General features: G+C 46.1%; 1 protein-coding gene across 3 annotated transcripts in view; it reads right to left on the minus strand.

Moving 5' to 3' along the window:
- IFNLR1 (interferon lambda receptor 1) overlaps positions 1–18,258 on the minus strand; it is a 33,434-nt gene extending 15,176 nt beyond the window's left edge. For 2 of the 3 annotated variants that reach the window (XM_004092214.2, XM_003271612.2), the window contains exons 1-3: positions 18,194–18,258; positions 11,761–11,884; positions 431–615 (exon numbers count right to left, since the gene is read on the minus strand). In XM_004092214.2, coding sequence (XP_004092262.2) covers positions 431–615; positions 11,761–11,884; positions 18,194–18,251 — 367 coding nt within the window. In that variant the 5' untranslated portion in view covers positions 18,252–18,258. The remainder of the gene's footprint in view (positions 1–430; positions 616–11,760; positions 11,885–18,193) is intronic. The other variant, XM_003271613.2, reaches the window with a different exon arrangement.
- Between the last annotated feature and the right edge of the window lie 262 nt (positions 18,259–18,520).

Raw genomic sequence — 18,520 nt, forward strand, 5'->3', positions numbered from 1 at the left:
CACCCACCTCGGCCTCCCAAAGTGCTGGGATTACAGGCGTAAGCCACCACGCCCGGCCCGGAATTTGTTTTAAACATTGTTTTTAAGGAGAGAAGTTGAACATAAAAAATAGGAATAAGCGTATAAAGTGCCTTGTGTAGTCCATGACCAAAATAGTGCTCAACTGAAAATAATGAACATTGTTGGCAGAGGGTGCACGTGAGATTGCTGGTGCTGGCTGGAGCTCCCCTAACTCCCTGACAGGCTACCAGACGTGGTCCCTCGCTGTTGCTGGTCCCACACGCCATCTCAAAGGGGCTGGCCAAGGGAGCTGCCCTCTGCTTTGGGGAAGTGGGAGACAGATGGTCAGCAGAACAGAACCACTGAGCACTGATCACAGCTCCAGATGGGATGGAGAGCCTTCCACTCAGTCCCTTACCCACAGACCTACCTTCAAAAAGGTAATCCAGGTATTCGGACTCCACCCAGGGGGACCTGGAGCTGGGAGAAACCGTCCGCACGCGCCCCTTGAACTTGTTGTACAGGTCCTGTTTCTTCAGGCACATCATAGAACACAGCAGCTCCTTGGTTCCTGCACACTCTTCCACTTCGCGCCACCGTCTATGGGTGGGAGAGCTGGGGGAGGAGGCGGGAGAGCTTGGGCCATGGGCTCAGCCTCTCAGGGTCAGGGAACTTAGAGAACAGTTGATCATGCGTCCCTCTATTTGGCTGGACTGACTTTAGGTCCATCCGTCCAGACAGGCAGCCACTGGCTGAGACAGGATAAGAACAGCCTGGTCAGGAGCTTAGGTTCTGGAGCCAGATGGATGGGAGTGGGAATCCCAGCCCTGTCCCTCCCTAGCTTTGGGACCATGGGCAGGTCCTTGCCCCTAAGCCTCAGTTTCCTCATCTGTAATGCCTCCCTCACAGGGCTGTTGCGGTGGCTGCTATTCCTAGTACTAGCGGCCTTTGCTATATGTTTGTTCATTCAGGCGTTTATGGGCCACCTGCTGCATGCCAAGGACCATGATAGGTACTCTGTGGATGTCAGAGGGGAACATGCAGGTCCATGACTCCAACCTGGATGCTTCAGAGAGCTGCCTGGCCCTTCTCTCTCTTCTGTCACGTGAGGACACAGCGTTTTCCCTTCCACTATGTGAAGACGCAGCGAGAAGGCACCATCTTGGAAGCAGAGAGCAGCCCTTACAGAACGGAGTCAGGTGCCACCTTGACCCTGAACTTCCCAGCCTCTAGAACTGTGAGAAGTAAATTGCTATTATTTATTAATAGCAATTATTAGAATTACCCCATTCTAAGGTATTTTGTTAAAGCAGTACAAATGGACTAAGCCAGAGACCCAGGGAGCCTAACATTTTATTTTATTTTTTATTTTTTGAGATGGAATCTTGTTCTGTTGCCCAGGCTGGAGTGCAGTGGCACGATCTTGGCTCACTGCAACCTCCGCCTCCCGGGTTCAAATGATTCTCCCGCCTCAGCCTCCCGAGTAGCTGGGATTACAGGCCAGCGTCACCACACCTGGCTAATTTTGTATTTTTAGTAGAGGCAGGGTTTCACCATGTTGGCCAGGCTGGTCTCCAACTCCTGACCTCAGATGACCCACCCACTTGGCCTCCGAAAGTGTTGGGATTACAGGCATGAGCCACTGCACCTGGCCTAACATGTTTTTACAACATCACTCTGGTCAACCAGCAAGGAGGCCACAGCAGGGGTGTGAGACAGGATGATGGTGGAGACAGTGAGAAAGGGCTGGATTCAGTATCTATTTTGGAGGTAATAATAGAACTGATAGAACTTGCTAATGGATTGGATGTAGAATGTGAGGAAAAGGAGAATCAAGGACTGCTCCTGGGTTTGGGGGGCGACCAAGGGTGAATGGAGAAGGCTGGGATGGGGGCTGGCACAAAGAACAGATTTTGAGAAAGAACAAATTCCTCTGTTTTGTATCTTCATGGAAAATGTTATACTATTCAAATATTCACACCAAAGGAACCAGTGTAGTTATATTAACAGGAGACAAAATACAGACTTCCAAGTCCAAAGCAATACTGAAGATGAAAAGAATATTAGATAATGATAAATGATTCCACTCATCAGAAAGACAGAAAAATTCTAACTTATATGTGCCCACTAAACAACTTCACCCTCTATAAAGCAAACAGACAAACTACAGGTAGAAAGTGAACAGCCACACTTACAACAAGAAATTTTAATACATCTCACCTAGCAACTGATGAATAGACAAAGAAAAATAAATACATAAATAAATAAAGAACAACACAGTTATCAAGTTGGTCTAATGAACATATACAGAACTAACTAAACAAATTGGTTGAACCACATGTGAACTATTAACAAAATATTAACACAAAGCAATTCTTAAGAAATTTTAAAGAATAGGTATCTCATAAAGTATTTCTTCCGACTACAAAAAATCCAGTTAAAAGTTAATAACAGAAAGAGAACTAAAGGAAGTTTGAAAATTTTAAAAAATATATATTTTTTGAGACAGCGTCTTGCTCTGTTGCACAGGCTGGAGTGCAGTGGCACAAACATAGCTCACTGCAGCCTCTACTCCTGGGCTCAGGTGATCCTCCTGCCCCAGCTTCTGAGTCACTGGGACCACAGGTACATGCCACTACACCCAGCTAATTTTCTTTTCTTTCTTTTTTTTTTTTTTTTGAGACAGAGTCTCGCTCTGTCACCCAGGCGGGAGTGCAGTGGTACAATCTCGGCTCACTGCAAACTCCTCCTCCTGGGCTCAAAGAATTCTCCTGCCTCAGCCTCCCAAGTAGCTGGGATTACAGGCACCTATCACCACACCTGGCTAATTTTTATATTTTAGTAGAGATGGGGTTTTACCATGTTGCCCAGGCTGGTCTCGAACTCCTGACCTCAGGTGATCCATCTGCCTTGGCCTCCCAAAGTGCTGGTATTACAGGTGCTGGGATGAGCCACCACGCCTGGCCCAGCTAATTTTTAAAAAATGTTCTGTAGAGAGGGGAGTCTCACTTTGTTGCCTAGGCTGGTCTCAAACTTCTGGCCTCAAGCAATCCTCCCACCTCAGCCTCCCTAAGTGCTGGGATTTCAGATGTGTGTCACCACACCTGGACTTAAAAATATTTTTTAAAACAACCCATAGATGAAATAAAGAATTATAATGGAAATTAATAAATAGCTGAAAGTGAATGATCACCAAATAATACAAATAAAAACATATAAGATAGCTAAGTAATACTTAGAGGAAAACATATAGCTTTAAATACTTATAATAGAAAATAAGAAAGAATAGAAATTAATAAGCTAAGCAATAGATGATAAGAAGCCAGAAGAAACATGTCACAAAAACACATCCACGAACAGATCAAAACTGGAACCTGATACTTCAAAATGGGCTAAAAGACAGTAAAAAGTGATGCAAGACATGAAAGAACAACATAAAACCTAATTAGAAAAACTCAGACACAGAAAAGAATTATATATATTTTTAAAAAGCAAAATTCATTTCAGAAGTGAAGAATAAATCAGAAGGAATACAAGAACAAATTAACACAATAGATGATGCCTTAAAAGAAACAGAAGGCAAGAAGAAGGAAAGTTAAAAAAATATATAAAAGCTAAAATTATAAAACTTCCAGAAGAAAGCATAGAAGAAAAATCTTCATGACCTGGGTCAGGCGAATATTCCTTAGGACACCAAAAGCGTTAACTCTTGAAGGAAAAAAATCTGATATATTAGTCTGTGAGGCCTGCCATGGTGAAACACCACAGGCAGGGTGGCTTCAGCAACAGAAATCTGGAGGCTGGAAGTCCAAGATCAAGGCATCAGCAGGTTTGGTTTCTACTGAGGCCTCTTTCCTTGGCTTGCAGATGGCCATCATCTTGCTGTGTCCTCACAAGGCCATTCTTCTGTGTGCGTGCACTCTTGATGTCTTCCTCTTCTTACAAAGACATCAGTCCTCTTAGATTAGGGCCCACCTTTATGATCTCATTTTACTTTAATTACCTCCTTAAAGGCTCATCTCCAAATAGTCACTTAGAGGTTAGGGCTTCAACATATGAATTTGTGGGGTAGGGTATAATTCAGTCTGTAACACCTGATAAACTGGATTTTATCAAATTAAAATATTTTTCACTTCCAAAAAAAAAAAAACCCCATCAAAAAAGCCTAAAGAAAATGAAAAGGCCAGCCACTGGGGGAAAAAAAATCACAATACATACACTGATAAAGGATTTGTATTCATAGATAACTCGATAATAAGAAAACAAATGACCTAATAAAAAGTGGACGAAATATTTGAATAGTCACTTCACAGAAGATATATGAACGGCCAATATGCACATGAAAAGATGTTCAATATCATTTGTCATTAGGGAGTTGTAAATTAAAGCCATAATAAAATCCTGCTACATACTCACTAGAATGGTTAAAATGAAAAAGATAATACTAAGTGTAACAAGCACATGGAGTAACTGGAACTCTCATGTGTTGTTGGTGGCAATGAACAATGGTACAATCACTTTGGAAACAGCTTGACAGTTCCCTGTAATAGTACACATTCGTTACCTAATCTCCTAAATCTTATTCCTAGATCCATTTTCCTTCTCCCTCCCTCCCTCCCTCCCTCCCTCTCTTTCTTTTTTCCTTCCTCCCCTCTCTCTCTTTTTTTAGAGACAGAGTCTCACTCTGTCACCCAGGCTGGGGTGCAGTGGTGCAATCATAGTTCACTGCAGTGTAAAACCCCTGGGCTCAAGGGATCCTCCCACCTCAGCCTCCTGAGATGCCAGGGCTACAGGTGTACACCACCATGCCTGGCTAATTTTGAAAATTTTTTGTAAAGTTGGGGTCTCACTATGTTGCCCAGGCTGATACTCCTAGATCTTTATCTAAGAGAAATGAAAACATAGCCACACAAAGACTTGTACATGAATGTTCACAGCAGCTTAATTCATAATAGCCCTATTATGGACGAATTGCGTTCCCCCAAAATTCATATGTTGAAGACCTCTTCCCCAGTGGTATTGTATTTTGAGATAAGAGCTTTAAAGAGGTAATTATGGTTAAAGGAAGTAATAAAGCTGGGGCCCTAATCCAGTAGGACTGGTGTCCTTGTAAGAAGAGGAAGAGACACCAGAGTGAACACACACAGAGAAAAAGCCACGTGAGGACACAGCAAGAAGGCAGCCATCTGCTAGCCAAGGAGAGAGGCTTCAGGAGAAACTAAACCTAGCAATGCCTTGACCTTGGACTTCCAACCTCCAGAATTTTGAGAAAATAAAATTCTGTTGTTTACCCAGACTGTGGCACTTTGTTATGGCAGCCCTAGCAAACCAGTGCAGATTTGGGCACCAGAAATGAGGTGCTGAGGTAACCAATACCTAAAAATGTGGAAGTGGCTTTGGAATTGCATAATGGGTAGAATCTCGAAGTTTGAAGTGCATGTTAGAGAAAGCCTATATTGCCTTAAAAAGACTATTGGTAGGAATATAGACATTACAGATGATTCCGCTGAGGTCTCAGGTGGAAAAGAGGAATGTGTTATTGGAAACTGGAGGAAAGGTGATCCTTGTTATAAAGTGGCAAAGAACTGGTTGAATTGTCTTCTAGTGTTTTGCAGAAATTAGAAGTTAAAAGCTCATTGGCTAGCCATCTCAAAAATTATAATATAAAATAAATAACAAAAAGATAATTTAAAAGACATAAACTTGGATGCTTAGCAGAAGAGATTTCTAAGCAAAGTGCTGAAGGTACAACCTGGTTTCTTCTTACTGCTTACAGCAAAACGTGAGAGAAGAGATATATGAAAGGAATTGGTAAGCAAAAGGGAACTAGAACTTGAAGCTTTGGAAAATTTTCAGCCTATCCACATTGCAAAAAAAATGAGAAAGCATGTGCTGGGGAGGACGCTAAGGTTGTGGCTAACCTTTTGATAAAGAGATCAGAGATGCAACTCATAGACTTAATCAGCCATTAAGCAGAAATTAGAAATACTGATGGGATTATACCAGCAGAGGCACTGCCAGCTTTGACTAAAGGGGACGGAGATGGGACAGAATGAAGGAAGGCTGTTGGACTTCTGGGATTCTAAAGAAAGGGACAAGAGCTGGAGCTCTTTGGCTGTGAACACGCAATATCCTTCAAGTATAGAGAAAAATTACCTGGAAGATGATTCAGAGATCAGCAGGGTTGTCACTGCCACCAAAGACCTGGAGGCAACACTGTCCCCTCCTTAGTTTCAGCAGGCTAGGCTGCTGCTAACCAGTGACTCGAGGGTAGAGTCACCACCCAGGGCAAAGGGGGTAGGGCTGCCGCCCCAGTGGGCCCAAAGGGCAGAGCACTGAGCCAAAGAGGGCTATTCTTGAAATTTAAAATCTAATGGAATTTGCCCTGCGAGGTTTTAGACTTTCTTGGGACCTGTCACTCTTTCCTTCTTTCCTATTTTTCTCTTTTGGAATGGGAAAGTCTATCCCATGCCTGTCCCATCATTTTATTTTCAAAGCACATAACCTATCTGGGTTCACAGGTTCATAGGTGGAGAGGAATTTGGCCTCAGGATGAGTAACACCTCCAGTCACACCCATACCTGATTTAGATGAGACTTAGGACTTAGAGTAGATGCTGAAATGGGTTAAGAGTTTTGGGGCTAGCCAGACACGCTAGCTCATGCCTGTAATCCCAGCACTTTGGGAGGCCAAGGCAGGTGGCTCACCTGAGGTCAGGAGTTCAAGACCAGCCTGGCTAACATGGTGAAACCCCATTTCTACTAAAAATATAAAAAATTAGCCGAGTGTGGTGGCGCGTGCCTGTAATCCCAGCTACTCAGGAGGCTGAGGCAGGAGAATCTCTTGAAGCCAGGAAGCGGAGGTTGCAGTGAGCCGAGATCACACCATTGCACTCTAGCTTGGGCAACAAGAGCAAAACTCTGTTTCAAAAAAAAAAAAAAAAAGAGTTTTGGGGCTGTTGGGATGGGGTGAATGTATTTTGCATTTGAAAAGGACACAAATTTTGGGAGTCTAGAGGGCAAGCATATGGCAGCCCTAGCAAATGAATACCTGCCCAGAACTGGAAGCAACCCAAATATCCACTGATGGGAAAATGGATTAACAAATGTCATACATAGTCATACAGTGGCATTACTACTCAGCAATACAAAGGAATTAACTACTAATACATGTAACAATGTGGGTGAATTTCAGAAACATTGTGCTGAGGGAAAGGAGCCAGACACAAAAGGGTACATGCTACACACATCCATTTATATGAAATTCTGGAACATGCAAAGTGTCACCCACAGTGTCAGAAAGCGGATCTGTGGTTGCCTAGATCTGGATGGAGGAGGCCTGAGTGCAAAGTGGATGAGGGAACTTTCTGGGGTGATAGAGGCGTCTTACAGCTTGATTGTGGTGGTGGGTACGTGGGTGCACACTCTTGTCAAAACTCATCCAATTGTATACTTTAAAATGGGAATATTTTATTCTATATACATTTTAACTCAATAATGTTGGTTTTAAAAGAACATTGGAATTAATTCAGAAGGCAGGCTATGATAAGAAATGTGCATTCTTAGTTACAAACATGTCAGCTAAAAGCAGACTAGAGTTTCAGGAAAAATAAATGTAACCAAGAGAAAGGTTACAAATGAGATGTTGAATAATCTCACACATGAAAGCACACAGTTTTTTTTAAAAACTCAAGAGTGAAACCTATTTCATTTAGAGAGCAGAACAGTAGATAGATAGACAGATAAAAGGCATTTGAAAGAGAAAGACAAATATTCTCTCCTTTTTCTTTAATTTGAGACAGTGTCTCACCATGTTGCCCAGGCTGGTCTCAAACTCCTGGGCTCAAGCGACCCTCCTATCTATGCCTCACAAAGTCTTGGAATTATAGGTGTGAGTCTCTGTGACCAAAAGACAAATACTGAACACAGAAAAAGAAGATCCAACATACAAGTGATATGAGTCCCTGAAGAAGAAAATCAAAACAACAGAATAGAACAAATACTAAAACTATAATTTAAGAAAACCTTCCTAAAATAAAAATGACTTGGAACCATGTATTAAGTGAGAATATTGAGTGCCTAAAAATATCAACTCAGAATGAATGAGCAATACCAACACACAGTCAAATAAAATTACTAGATTTTAAAGAAAAAGCAACAACCCTTTATTAGTCAGGTTTCTCCAGAGGAACAGAATTAATAGGTTATATGTATCTATGAAAGGGAGTTTATTAAGGAGAATTGGCTCACACGATCACAAGGCGAAGTCCCACGATAGGCCGTCAGCAAGGTGGGAAAGAAAGAAGCCATAGTGACTCAGTCCGAATCTGAAACCCTCAAAACCAGGGAAGCTGACAGTGCAGCCTTCAGTCTGAGACCAAAGGCCCGAGAGCCCCCCAGCAAACCACTAACTTAAGTCCGAGAGTCTAAAGGCTAAAGAACACGGAGTGTGATGTTCACGGGCAAGAGGAGCAGAAGGAAGCATCCCGCACGGCAGAAAGCAGGAAGCTGGAAGACCCAGCAAGGGAAGCTATCCCACCATCCTCCACCTGCTTTCCAGCCAGCCTGGCAGCCAGTTGGGCTGTGCCCACCCACGCTGAGTGAGGATGGGTCTTCTGTTCCCAGTCCACTGACTCAAATGTCAGTCTCCTCTGGCAACACCCTCACAGACACACCCAGAAACAAAACTTTAACATCCTTCAACCCAATTAAGTTGACACCTAATATTAACCATCACAAACCCTTTGGGCAAACAGAGCAAGAAACTACTAAGAGGGAAGTATGTATGTTTTGGGATAAAGAAAATGAGTAATTATGGGTCATTCTAGTTCTATCATCTCCCCTATCCTTGAGAAACAGGATTCTCAGTGTGAAAGAAAGAAAATATAGATGTGCCATAGAAGTCAGGTAAAAATGCTAAGGAACTAAATTTAGATGGGAAGCACCAGTACAACTCATTAGGCATTTTATCTTAAAAATTATGTACATGTAGGCCGGGTGCGATGGCTCATGCCTGTAATCCTAGCATTTTGGGAGGCCAAGGAGGGCAGATCACTTGAGGTCAGGAGTTCGACACCAGCCTGGCCAACATGGTGAAACCCCATCTCTACTAAAAATGCAAAAATTAGCCGGGCGTGGTGGCGGGCACCTGTAATCCCAACTACTTAGGAGGCTGAGGCAGGATAATCTCTTGAACCCAGAAGGCGGAGGTTGCAGTGAGCCGAGATCATGCCACTGCACTCCAGCCTGGGTGACAGAGTGAAGCTCTGTCTAAAAAAAAAAAAAAAAAAAAGTATGTACATGTGTGTGTCTATGTGGTATGCACACATCACTCTGTTCACTGAAAAGACCAAAAGCAATAGCTAAGTAGTGATCAGCATAGCTAGCATGCAGATTACAGTCTTTATAACCATTTCTTACTAAATGGAGAAATGGCTGACTGCAGGTTTTAGGTTAGGAATTGTACCAGAGGGACCTGGAACATCTTGTCGTAACGGACAGCTGGAAAGGTATCTGTTAAATCTGGAAAGATTTAACTTGACCACTAGGGTCAAGTTAAAAGGACACAGGAGCAAGCTTGATGAGACTCCCACTGGACAAAGATGGGGCAATTCAAGCTTCAATGAGCAGAGTACGTCGCAATAGCCTGAAACCACCAAATATGTTTAAATGCTTGAGTTCATAACGATAATAATAAACTAGCGATCACCTTTGGGAGATGATGAGGAACCAATTCATTATCTTGAAAATTGATAAAGGAAAAAAATTAAGCATTTATCCTCTTTTGCCAATTTGAATAGTATGACTGGATATCAAATACCAGAAGACAGGATACATCTCTTTATAAAATAATTCCAACTAACAAATGAAAAATATTATACAATTAGAATATCACCATTTTACAACCCCCACAGTTGTTTAAAAAGTATAAAAGACATGAAAAATATCATAGAAGTTCAGAGGATAGATTTTCTTTCTTTTTAGGATCTTGCTCTGGTGTTGCCCAGGTTGACCAGGTTGAAGTGCAGTGGTGTGATCTCAGCTCACTGCAACCTCCATCTCCTGGGCTCAAGTGATCCTCCCCACCTCAGCCTCCCAAGTAGCTGGGAACACAGGCACATGCCACTACACCTCACTAATTTTTTGTATTTTTTTTTTTTTTTTTTGTAAAGACAGGGCTTCACCATGTTACCCAGGCTGGTCTCGAACTCTTGGACTCAAGCAATCTGCCCGCCCACCTTGGCCTCCCAAAGTGCTGGGATTACAGACCTAAGCCACCATGCTTGGTCCTAGAGGATAGACTTTCAACTCCTTAAGAAATTTATTCCAGCCATACTACGCCCAGCTGTGTGACTTTGAGCAAAATGCACCCTTGGTGAGTGAGTCTCCTCCTCTGTAAAGAGGCGGGCTGAACTTGTCCTCATAGAGCTGTTGTGAGATTACATTCATTACATGTGTTGACACAGTGCCAGACACACAGTAAATATTAGGTGTTTTCTGGCACCTGATAGCGCTCTTGCTTGTGAAAGCTCTCTTGCAGTCTGTCCCTGCTCAAGCCAGGCCCCCATCACTCATGTGGATTCCACACATGGAGGGACAACGTGATGGAACAGGAAGGGCACAAATGTTGGAGTCAGACCTGAGTTCCCCTTCTGGTTCCATGACGTCCTTCCTCAGACAAGACACAGCACCCTCTGAACTCAATCCCCTCACCTCTAGAATGGGGAAAACACAGAGCCTGCCTGGTCACATTAGGAGAAGGAAGTGAAATATTCACGTAGGGCCCTTAGCCCTTGGCCTGGCACAGGACAGGTCCTGAGGACACAGTGGACCCCTCCTCTTCCTGCTTTCCCCTCCTCACCAACTCCAGGTGAATCCTCCCGAGCTTCTGCTTCTATCATCTCACTGTCCTGCTAAAGAACTTTGAACAATTCCCATCTGTGTTCGAAGATGGTGGATCTGCTTCCATTGTCAGATTTCTCTGGATTCGCTGTGGCTGCCTGGGCTTCCAAATTGAGAATGATCTCATCGGGAAAATTGTGACCATTTGGCCAGGCACGGTGGCTCATGCCTGTAATCCCAACACTTTGGGAGGCTGAGGTGGGTGGATCACCTGAGCTCAGGAGTTCGAGACCAGCCTGGGCAACATGGAGAAACCTCGTCTCTACTAAAAATACAAAAATTAGCCAGATGTGGTGGCATATGCCTGTAATCCCAGCTACTCTGGAGGCTGAGGCAGGAGAATCACTTGAACCCAGGAGGCGGAGGTTGCAGTGAGCTGAGATGAAGCTACTGCACTCCAGCCTGGGTGACAGAGCAAGACTGTCTCAAAAAAAAAAAAAGAGAAAAAAAAGTGTGATCATTCAGGGATGCCTAATTGCCCAGGTAACAGCTCCTCTGCCGTGTATCTAGTTGCCTCACTGATCAGCTGGGACAGCTCCAAGCACCTCATCCAGCCACTTGAGAATTTCACCCTCTGGCCCCCACAGCTACATCCATGCCCCACACCAACTTTCCTCAAAGACTTACCCCCGCCCTGGCAGACTGGTCACCTGTACGCTGCTCTTCATTCAACATCTTCCCCATCTCCAGACCTTAATCAAAAGCCCCTCTCCAAATGCCGGCCACATGCCATCTCCCGTAGGGCCCAGAGAGCTCGCCAATGCTGCCCACACTGGGTGCAGCTGTCCCAGAGAAGCCCCTCCAGCCCCCACCCACCCTGTCAGTCTTCCCATCCACCAGCCGAGAAAGTCCCCTCTACCTCTGATAGGCCACAAAATAGGTCACATCCTGGGGGTTGCCAAGCCCTGGGAGCCACGTCAGGTACACGCTGAAGTTCTGGGAGAGCAGTGTCACATTCTGGGGAGGGGCCAGACGGGGCCTCCCTGGGGGAAAGAAAGGGGTCATGAAGCCTGGAGCTCCTGGCTGGTCTTGACTCAGGCCATCCCAAGCTGAGGGGCAGCACGAAGGGCAGGCGGTGCTCACTGAGTTTGAGGAACCAGGAGCCACTGACTGGCTGTACTGCAGCCCTTGTGCCATGAGAGAAGACCCTTTCCCAGGAGGGGAGGCTCCTGCACACTCTGGGACCGGACGGTTCCAGCAGAACACCACGGAACAGGAACCTAATGGCCTCCAGGAGGGAGCAGCCTTGAGGCTATCAAGGACCAGGGGCTCTGTCCTGTTCTCAGCCACGTCCCCAGAGCCTGCCTGCCATGGCCTCAGCACATAGTAGGTGCACAATAAACGTCTGTTGAGTAAATGAATGAATATTACAATAACGTGGGTTACACCAAAGGCTTCCTGACCGGTCTCCCTGCTTCCAACCTTGTGTAAGGGAGATGACACAGCAAAGGTTGCTGCCTAGGCATTAGAAGTAGATGCCACACTCAGATGGCCCAAGCCAGTGGCCAGAGATAAGAACTTCGAGGCATCTCTCCCTCCTGGCAAACTGGGCTCCCCACTTCCCACCCATTCCTTTAAAGGGATCGTTCAAGCATTTGCCCTCAAACTTAACCTGACCCACACCCTAGTCCCTTATATAATATACTTCTCATTGCCACAGGCTCTCACTTTCTTTTTGCCTGACTCTTCATTCCTGCGTCATGTAGCCCAGGATGGAGGATGACCCTCCCTACTCATTGCACCCTCCCTGCTCAGGGTCTGTAAGTAATAAGCCTTTGAACTTGTTTCCCATTGAGGTGGTGTACTGAATTTGCACCTTCCATCTCAGGAACCCAGGCCCAGCCCAGGCCTGGTTTTCCCTGGGTTGCTGGGAACACAGGCTGGCTCCCAGCGCCAGAGCAATGGTCAGACAGGCATAAACTTGGACATGGATCAGACAAGAGTCACAGGGACGTCTGCCAGTATAAACAAGTGTGAAGGACCCCCAGCCATGGGTTAGACAGCTAGGCCATTAGGCTGTCCGCCAGGTAAGAAGTATTTCATTGGCCAGGCGCAGTGGCTCATGCCTGTAATCCCAGCACTTTGGGAGGTCAAGGTGGGCAGATCACCTGAGGTCAGGAGTTCAAGACCGGTCTTGGCCAACTTGGTGAGACCTCGTCTCTACTAAAAATGCAAAAATTAGCAGAACGTGATGGCACAGGGCTGTAATCTCAGCTACCTGGGAGGCTGAGGCACGAGAATTGCTTGAACCCAGGAGGACAAGGTTGCAGTGAGCTGAGATTGTGCCACTGCATTCCAGCCTGGGCAACAGGGCGAGACTCTGTCTCAAAAAAAAAAGTATTCCATGAAGGGCACACTACAGTGTAAGTACCCACGCCCGGCTCGCTGGCATTATTCATTAGGGCAGGCTTGCCAGCCACTCTGCTACTGGAACCCTAATTTAGCTGGAGGCTCTCAAAAGCCCTTGTCCCAAGGTGGATGATCACTAAATCCACATTTGGTGGCATGTTACTATGGAAGTTTAGGTGACACCTATATTCATTATTTATTTCACAATTTCATTTTTGTATTCACATTTCAGATTTGTGAATGCAGTTTTTTTTCCTGAAAATTCATTTTAACTTGAAAGTATGTTTTTAATTCCCCTGATGTAATTAATGGACTGTGTGCATATTTATACCTAGGTGTGCCTACATGTTAATAATGTATTTGCATAGTTGTGAGAATTTCATATTGGACTCCATAGTCGTAAAAAGATAAATACAGGCCGGGCGTGGTAGCTCATGCCTGTAATCCCAGCACTTTGGGAGGCTGAGGTGGGCGGCTCCTGAGGTCGGGAGGTCGAGACCAGCCTGACCAACATGGTGAAAGCCTGTCTCTACTAAATACACAAAAATTAGCCAGGCGTGGTGGTGCACGCCTGTAATCCCAGCTACTCAGGAGGCTGAGGCAGGAGAATCGTTTGAACCTGGGAGGTGGAGGTTGCAGTGAGCAGAGATTACACCACTGCACTCCAGCCTGACGACACAGTGAGACTCTGTCTCAAATAAATAAATAAATAAATAAGTAAACACAGCATCTGTCATATACATTTCTTTTCTGTTGGTTTAAGAAAATATCTGACAGCTTTACCCACTTCTGCAGGTTCATCCAAGCCCAGATATTACTGAAAGAATATATTGATGTAGAGTATGTGTTATTTTGTTTTCAGTTCTGCTCTAGATCATAACCATGTAAAAAACACTGTCATAATCAGTTATACTAAAATTAATGAGCCCAAATGTAAGATGAAAAGTCTGCACTGTAGTCTAAGGTCATTGCTCTATCAATAATTACATTCTCATTTTGATTTACAGAAGAGTTTTATGGTAGAAACACCAGAAAACACCTCATACTATTAAAAGGCTTTTTCTCCATTTAAAAAAAAAAAAAAAACAGGTCGGGCATGGTGGCTGACACCTGTAATCCCAGCACTTTGGGAGATCGAGGCAGGAGAATCATTTGAGACCAGGAATTTAAGAGTTGCCTGGGCAACATAGTGAGACCACATCTCTACAAAATAAATTTTTCAAAAAATTAGCAGGGCACAATGGTGAGAGTAAGGAGGCTGAGGTGGGAGTTTCGCCTGAGCCCAGGAGTTCAAGGCTGCCGTGATTGCGCCACTGCACCTCAGTCTGGCCAACAGAGCAAGACCCTGTCTCTAAAAAACAGGCAAATATACAAAACACCTTGCCTTCAGTCCATTCTCCACATAGCAGGAAGGATTAAAAATGAAAATCAGATCATGTTCCTCTTCTGCTTAAGCCCTCTAAAGGCTTCCATCTCACTCCAGGTAAACTCAAAAGTCGTTATTATTTTTATTTTATTTTGAGGCAGAGTCTCACTCTGCCACCCAGGCTGGAGTGCAGTGGCACAATCTCAGCTCACTGCAACCTCCACCTCCCGGGTTCAAGCGATTCTCCTGCCTCAGCCTCCAGAGTAGCTGGGATTACAGGCATGTGCCACCACACCTGGCTAATTTTTGTATTTTTAGTAGAGATGAGGTTTTACCATGTTGGCCAGGCTGGTCTCGAACTCCTGACCTCAGGTGATCCACCCACCTTGGCCTCTCAAAGTGTTGGGATTAGAGGCCTGAGCCACTGTGCCTGGTCTAAGCTCCAAAGTCTTACAATCACCACCAAGGCCCCACCCAATCTGACCCACCACTCCTCCCTTGCTCCCCTATCTCCATCCACACAGGACTTTTTGCCCTTCCTGGAGCACCCCAGCCACACTCCCAACTCCAGGCCTTTGCACACGCTGTTCCCTCATGCTGTTCCCTCTGCCTTAACAGTTCTGCCCCTGGATATCCACCTGGCTCACTCCTTTGCTGTTTTCACATTCCTTTGATGTCACTGTCTCGAGGACACTTTCCCTGACTACCTTTAACTGACCTCTATTCCCCTCCACGGCACATTTTCCTTCTCACTGTTAATCCTCATCTTCTGAAATACGCATCTGATTACACCACTCCCCAGTTTCATGCCCTTTCCTTGGCCTCAGAATAAAGTCCACATTTCTTACTGAGGTGTGTGGGGCCCTGCCTGACGTGGCCTGGCCTGGCCAGGCTGTCTTGCTGCTCTCTCCCCAACAGCTACCCTACAGGCTCACCAGGCAATCTTCCTTCTCGATGTTGCCAAGCCACTGCATTCTTCCAGATGTTTTTAAACCCAGGTGTCTTTGACTGCCTGGTATTCACCATCTAGTCTTTGAAATATTTGATTCAAATGTCACTTCCTCCAGGGAATCTTCCTTGACATATCTACGAGGTGATGATGATGATGATAACAATGATGATGATAATAATAGCAGCTAAGGCCGGGCGTGGTAACTCACGCCTGTAATCCCAGCACTTTGGGAGGCAGAGATGGGCAAATCACCTGAGGTCAGGAGTTTGAGACCAGCCTGGCCAACATGGTGAAACCACGTCTCTTCTAAAAATACAAAAATTAGTTGGGCATGGTGGCACATGCCTGTCATCTCAGCTACTTGGGAGGCTGAGACACGAGAATTGCTTGAACCCGATAGGTGGAGGTTGCAGTGAGCCGAGATTGTGCCACTGCACTCCAGCCTGGGTGACAAAGTGAGACTCCGTCTCACAATAAATAAATAAAATAATAATAATAATAATAATAATAGCAGCTAATGTGTATTGTGTTCTGTGAGCCAGGTTCTGTGCTAAACAGTTTACCTGCACTTTCTCTTTTAATCCTCATTACATCCCTAGGAGGTAGGTATTCATTATAATAATTATAATCATTACAGATGGGAAAACCAAGGCCCTCTCAGCTATTAAGTTGTAGAATCAGATTCAGTCCAGGCCTAGCCAACTCCAAAGTCTGAGCTCTTGACTGTACTTTGTCCTCTAGGTTCTCATGGGGTCTATTGAGCTTTATGATTCCAACTATTCCATCTATTGACCACCACTAGTCAAACAAGATCTGTTGACCACGGTGTGCCAGGGGTTTCCAAGAAGAAAACAACTTCATTCCTGCCCTGTAGGAGCTCATGGTCCCATGGAGAATTCAGGGTCCTGAAGTGTCCCGTGTGCCATGATGGAAATCCATACAGGTTGCAAAATGGCATCAGGGAGGGAGGGTCCAGTTCTGTGGATGGCTGTCCCCAGCCTGGGCTGCCTACCCATGACCTTCTAGACCCAAAAGTGGGTGCCTGCTTCCACCTCATCCTGTGTCCTCTAGCTGGGACTGTATCACTACGCGGCTAGTGCTATTACTCCCAGCTTCTGGACTTCCTAACGGGTGACCAGCAGGAGACCAGGCTGTCTGCAAGCCACTTGTAAGGTATCCTATGGGCAGGACAGTCCCCAGATTCGAGCTAGGTCACATGAGAAAAACAGCAGCTAGAGCAACTTTCCTCTATGAAACCTTCAAAGGATGCCAGGCACTAGTTTGGCTCTTTACATATAAAACCTCAATCATCCTTGGGACAGACCACTCCATGGGGTAGGTGTCATTCATCCTGCTTCATGGAGAGGGCGCTAGGCTCAGAGACAGATGCTAACTAACTTGCCTGAGGCTACACAGCCAGTTTGTGTGGGAGCCAGTATTTGAACTTAGATCTGGCTGTACTTACTCCTAAATCATCACACCATAGTTAGTGTTGTGTATATTAAATGCTTATCAGGTGAAAGTACAAGAAGGTCTGGGCTTGATAGTGAAGGGAAACAGAAGACCTCACCCTCCCTCCACACACAGGCACACTGTCCCTCATCAGCCACAGAGAACGCTGCTATGGGCACTGGGGGCTGGAGCATCCCTGGCTGGCCTAGTGATCCAGTGGATGGACAGCCTGTCCCAGGTGCCTACCCTGGAGGCCAAAGCTAGCCAGGCTTGCTTCAGCCCGTCTTCTCTCTTCTGTGTGCCTCACCTCTGCCGTCCTTCTTGAGCAATTCCCTGAATTGCTCCAAGCCTCAGTTTTTCCATCGGAAAAGTGAGAATAATATCTACCTCCTAGGATGGCTGGGTCGTGAGGCTTCTAGAATAATGCGGTGCCTGGCACAAAGAAGTTGCTGAATAAATATTGGCTTTTATGATGATTGGATTATGCCCAAGGACCTTTACAGCTCTTTAAACTGTGAGTCCAAGACTAGGAGAATATCCTGGGGGCAATTTCTGGACCTTCTCTTCCCTGCTTTGCTTGGAGTGGGGGGCGGTGAGGTTTGGTCGTTGGGTCCTACGACGAGGAATTTTGTACCTGACACCTTACTTATCAGTAGAGGTGGAAACACACACACACACACACACACACACACACACCCCAAAAGAAAGGTGTCTTGTTAGAAAGCAGGGCACAGGCGACTAGATCTCCGTCCCACCGGAGGCCTGGCAGGAACGGGAAGGGACATCAATCGGTCCCACTTTCCCTACTGTCCACACTTTAGGGTCAAGTGTGGTTTTCACGCAGGGATCAGTGCTTTCTTTAGGAAACATTAAAAAGCACTTTATTAAAAAAAAAAATGCAGTATAAAACTGCCGCTGTCTTTTTTCCAGTTCTCCTGAAGCTGGAAGCATTAGGAAACTGGATTCGTTTCCTGCGGGAGAGGAATATCAAAGACCCGGTTCTGTTCAGTCCTGGGAAGAAGCAAACTGGGGGCGCGCAGGCAGGGCCGATTCGCACCCGGCTGGGGTGGCTGCGGACCCCGTGCCTGTCCCAGGAGCTCCGGGTCCGAGGGTGGGCGCGGCCCTGCCCGGGGAGCCCTCTTCCCCCTCCCTCCCGCGGCCCCGCGCCCTTACCTGGAGCTGCCTGCAGCAGGCACAGGAGCAGGGGGCCCCAGCGCTCGGGCCCCGCCATGGCCTCCCCGCCGCGGCGTCCCCGCCCGGGCCCAGGTCCCCGCCTCCCGCCTCCCGCTTCCCGTGTCCTAGCCCACCGCGGGCAGGTGACGCAGTCGGCAGCCAATGGCCCGCAGAGTCGCGGGCCCGTCCCTGCCGCCCAGGATTCACTGAGAAGGTCCCTGGGGACATCCCCGCCGCGGGGAGGGAGCGCGCCGGCCCCCGCGCTCGAAACTCGCCCTTACCTCTGCTTCATCTGCACTTAGTTTTGTTTTACTCAATTCCCGGAAA

Source organism: Nomascus leucogenys, chromosome 24, assembly GCF_006542625.1.
Source record: "Nomascus leucogenys isolate Asia chromosome 24, Asia_NLE_v1, whole genome shotgun sequence".
NCBI lineage: Eukaryota > Metazoa > Chordata > Mammalia > Primates > Hylobatidae > Nomascus > Nomascus leucogenys.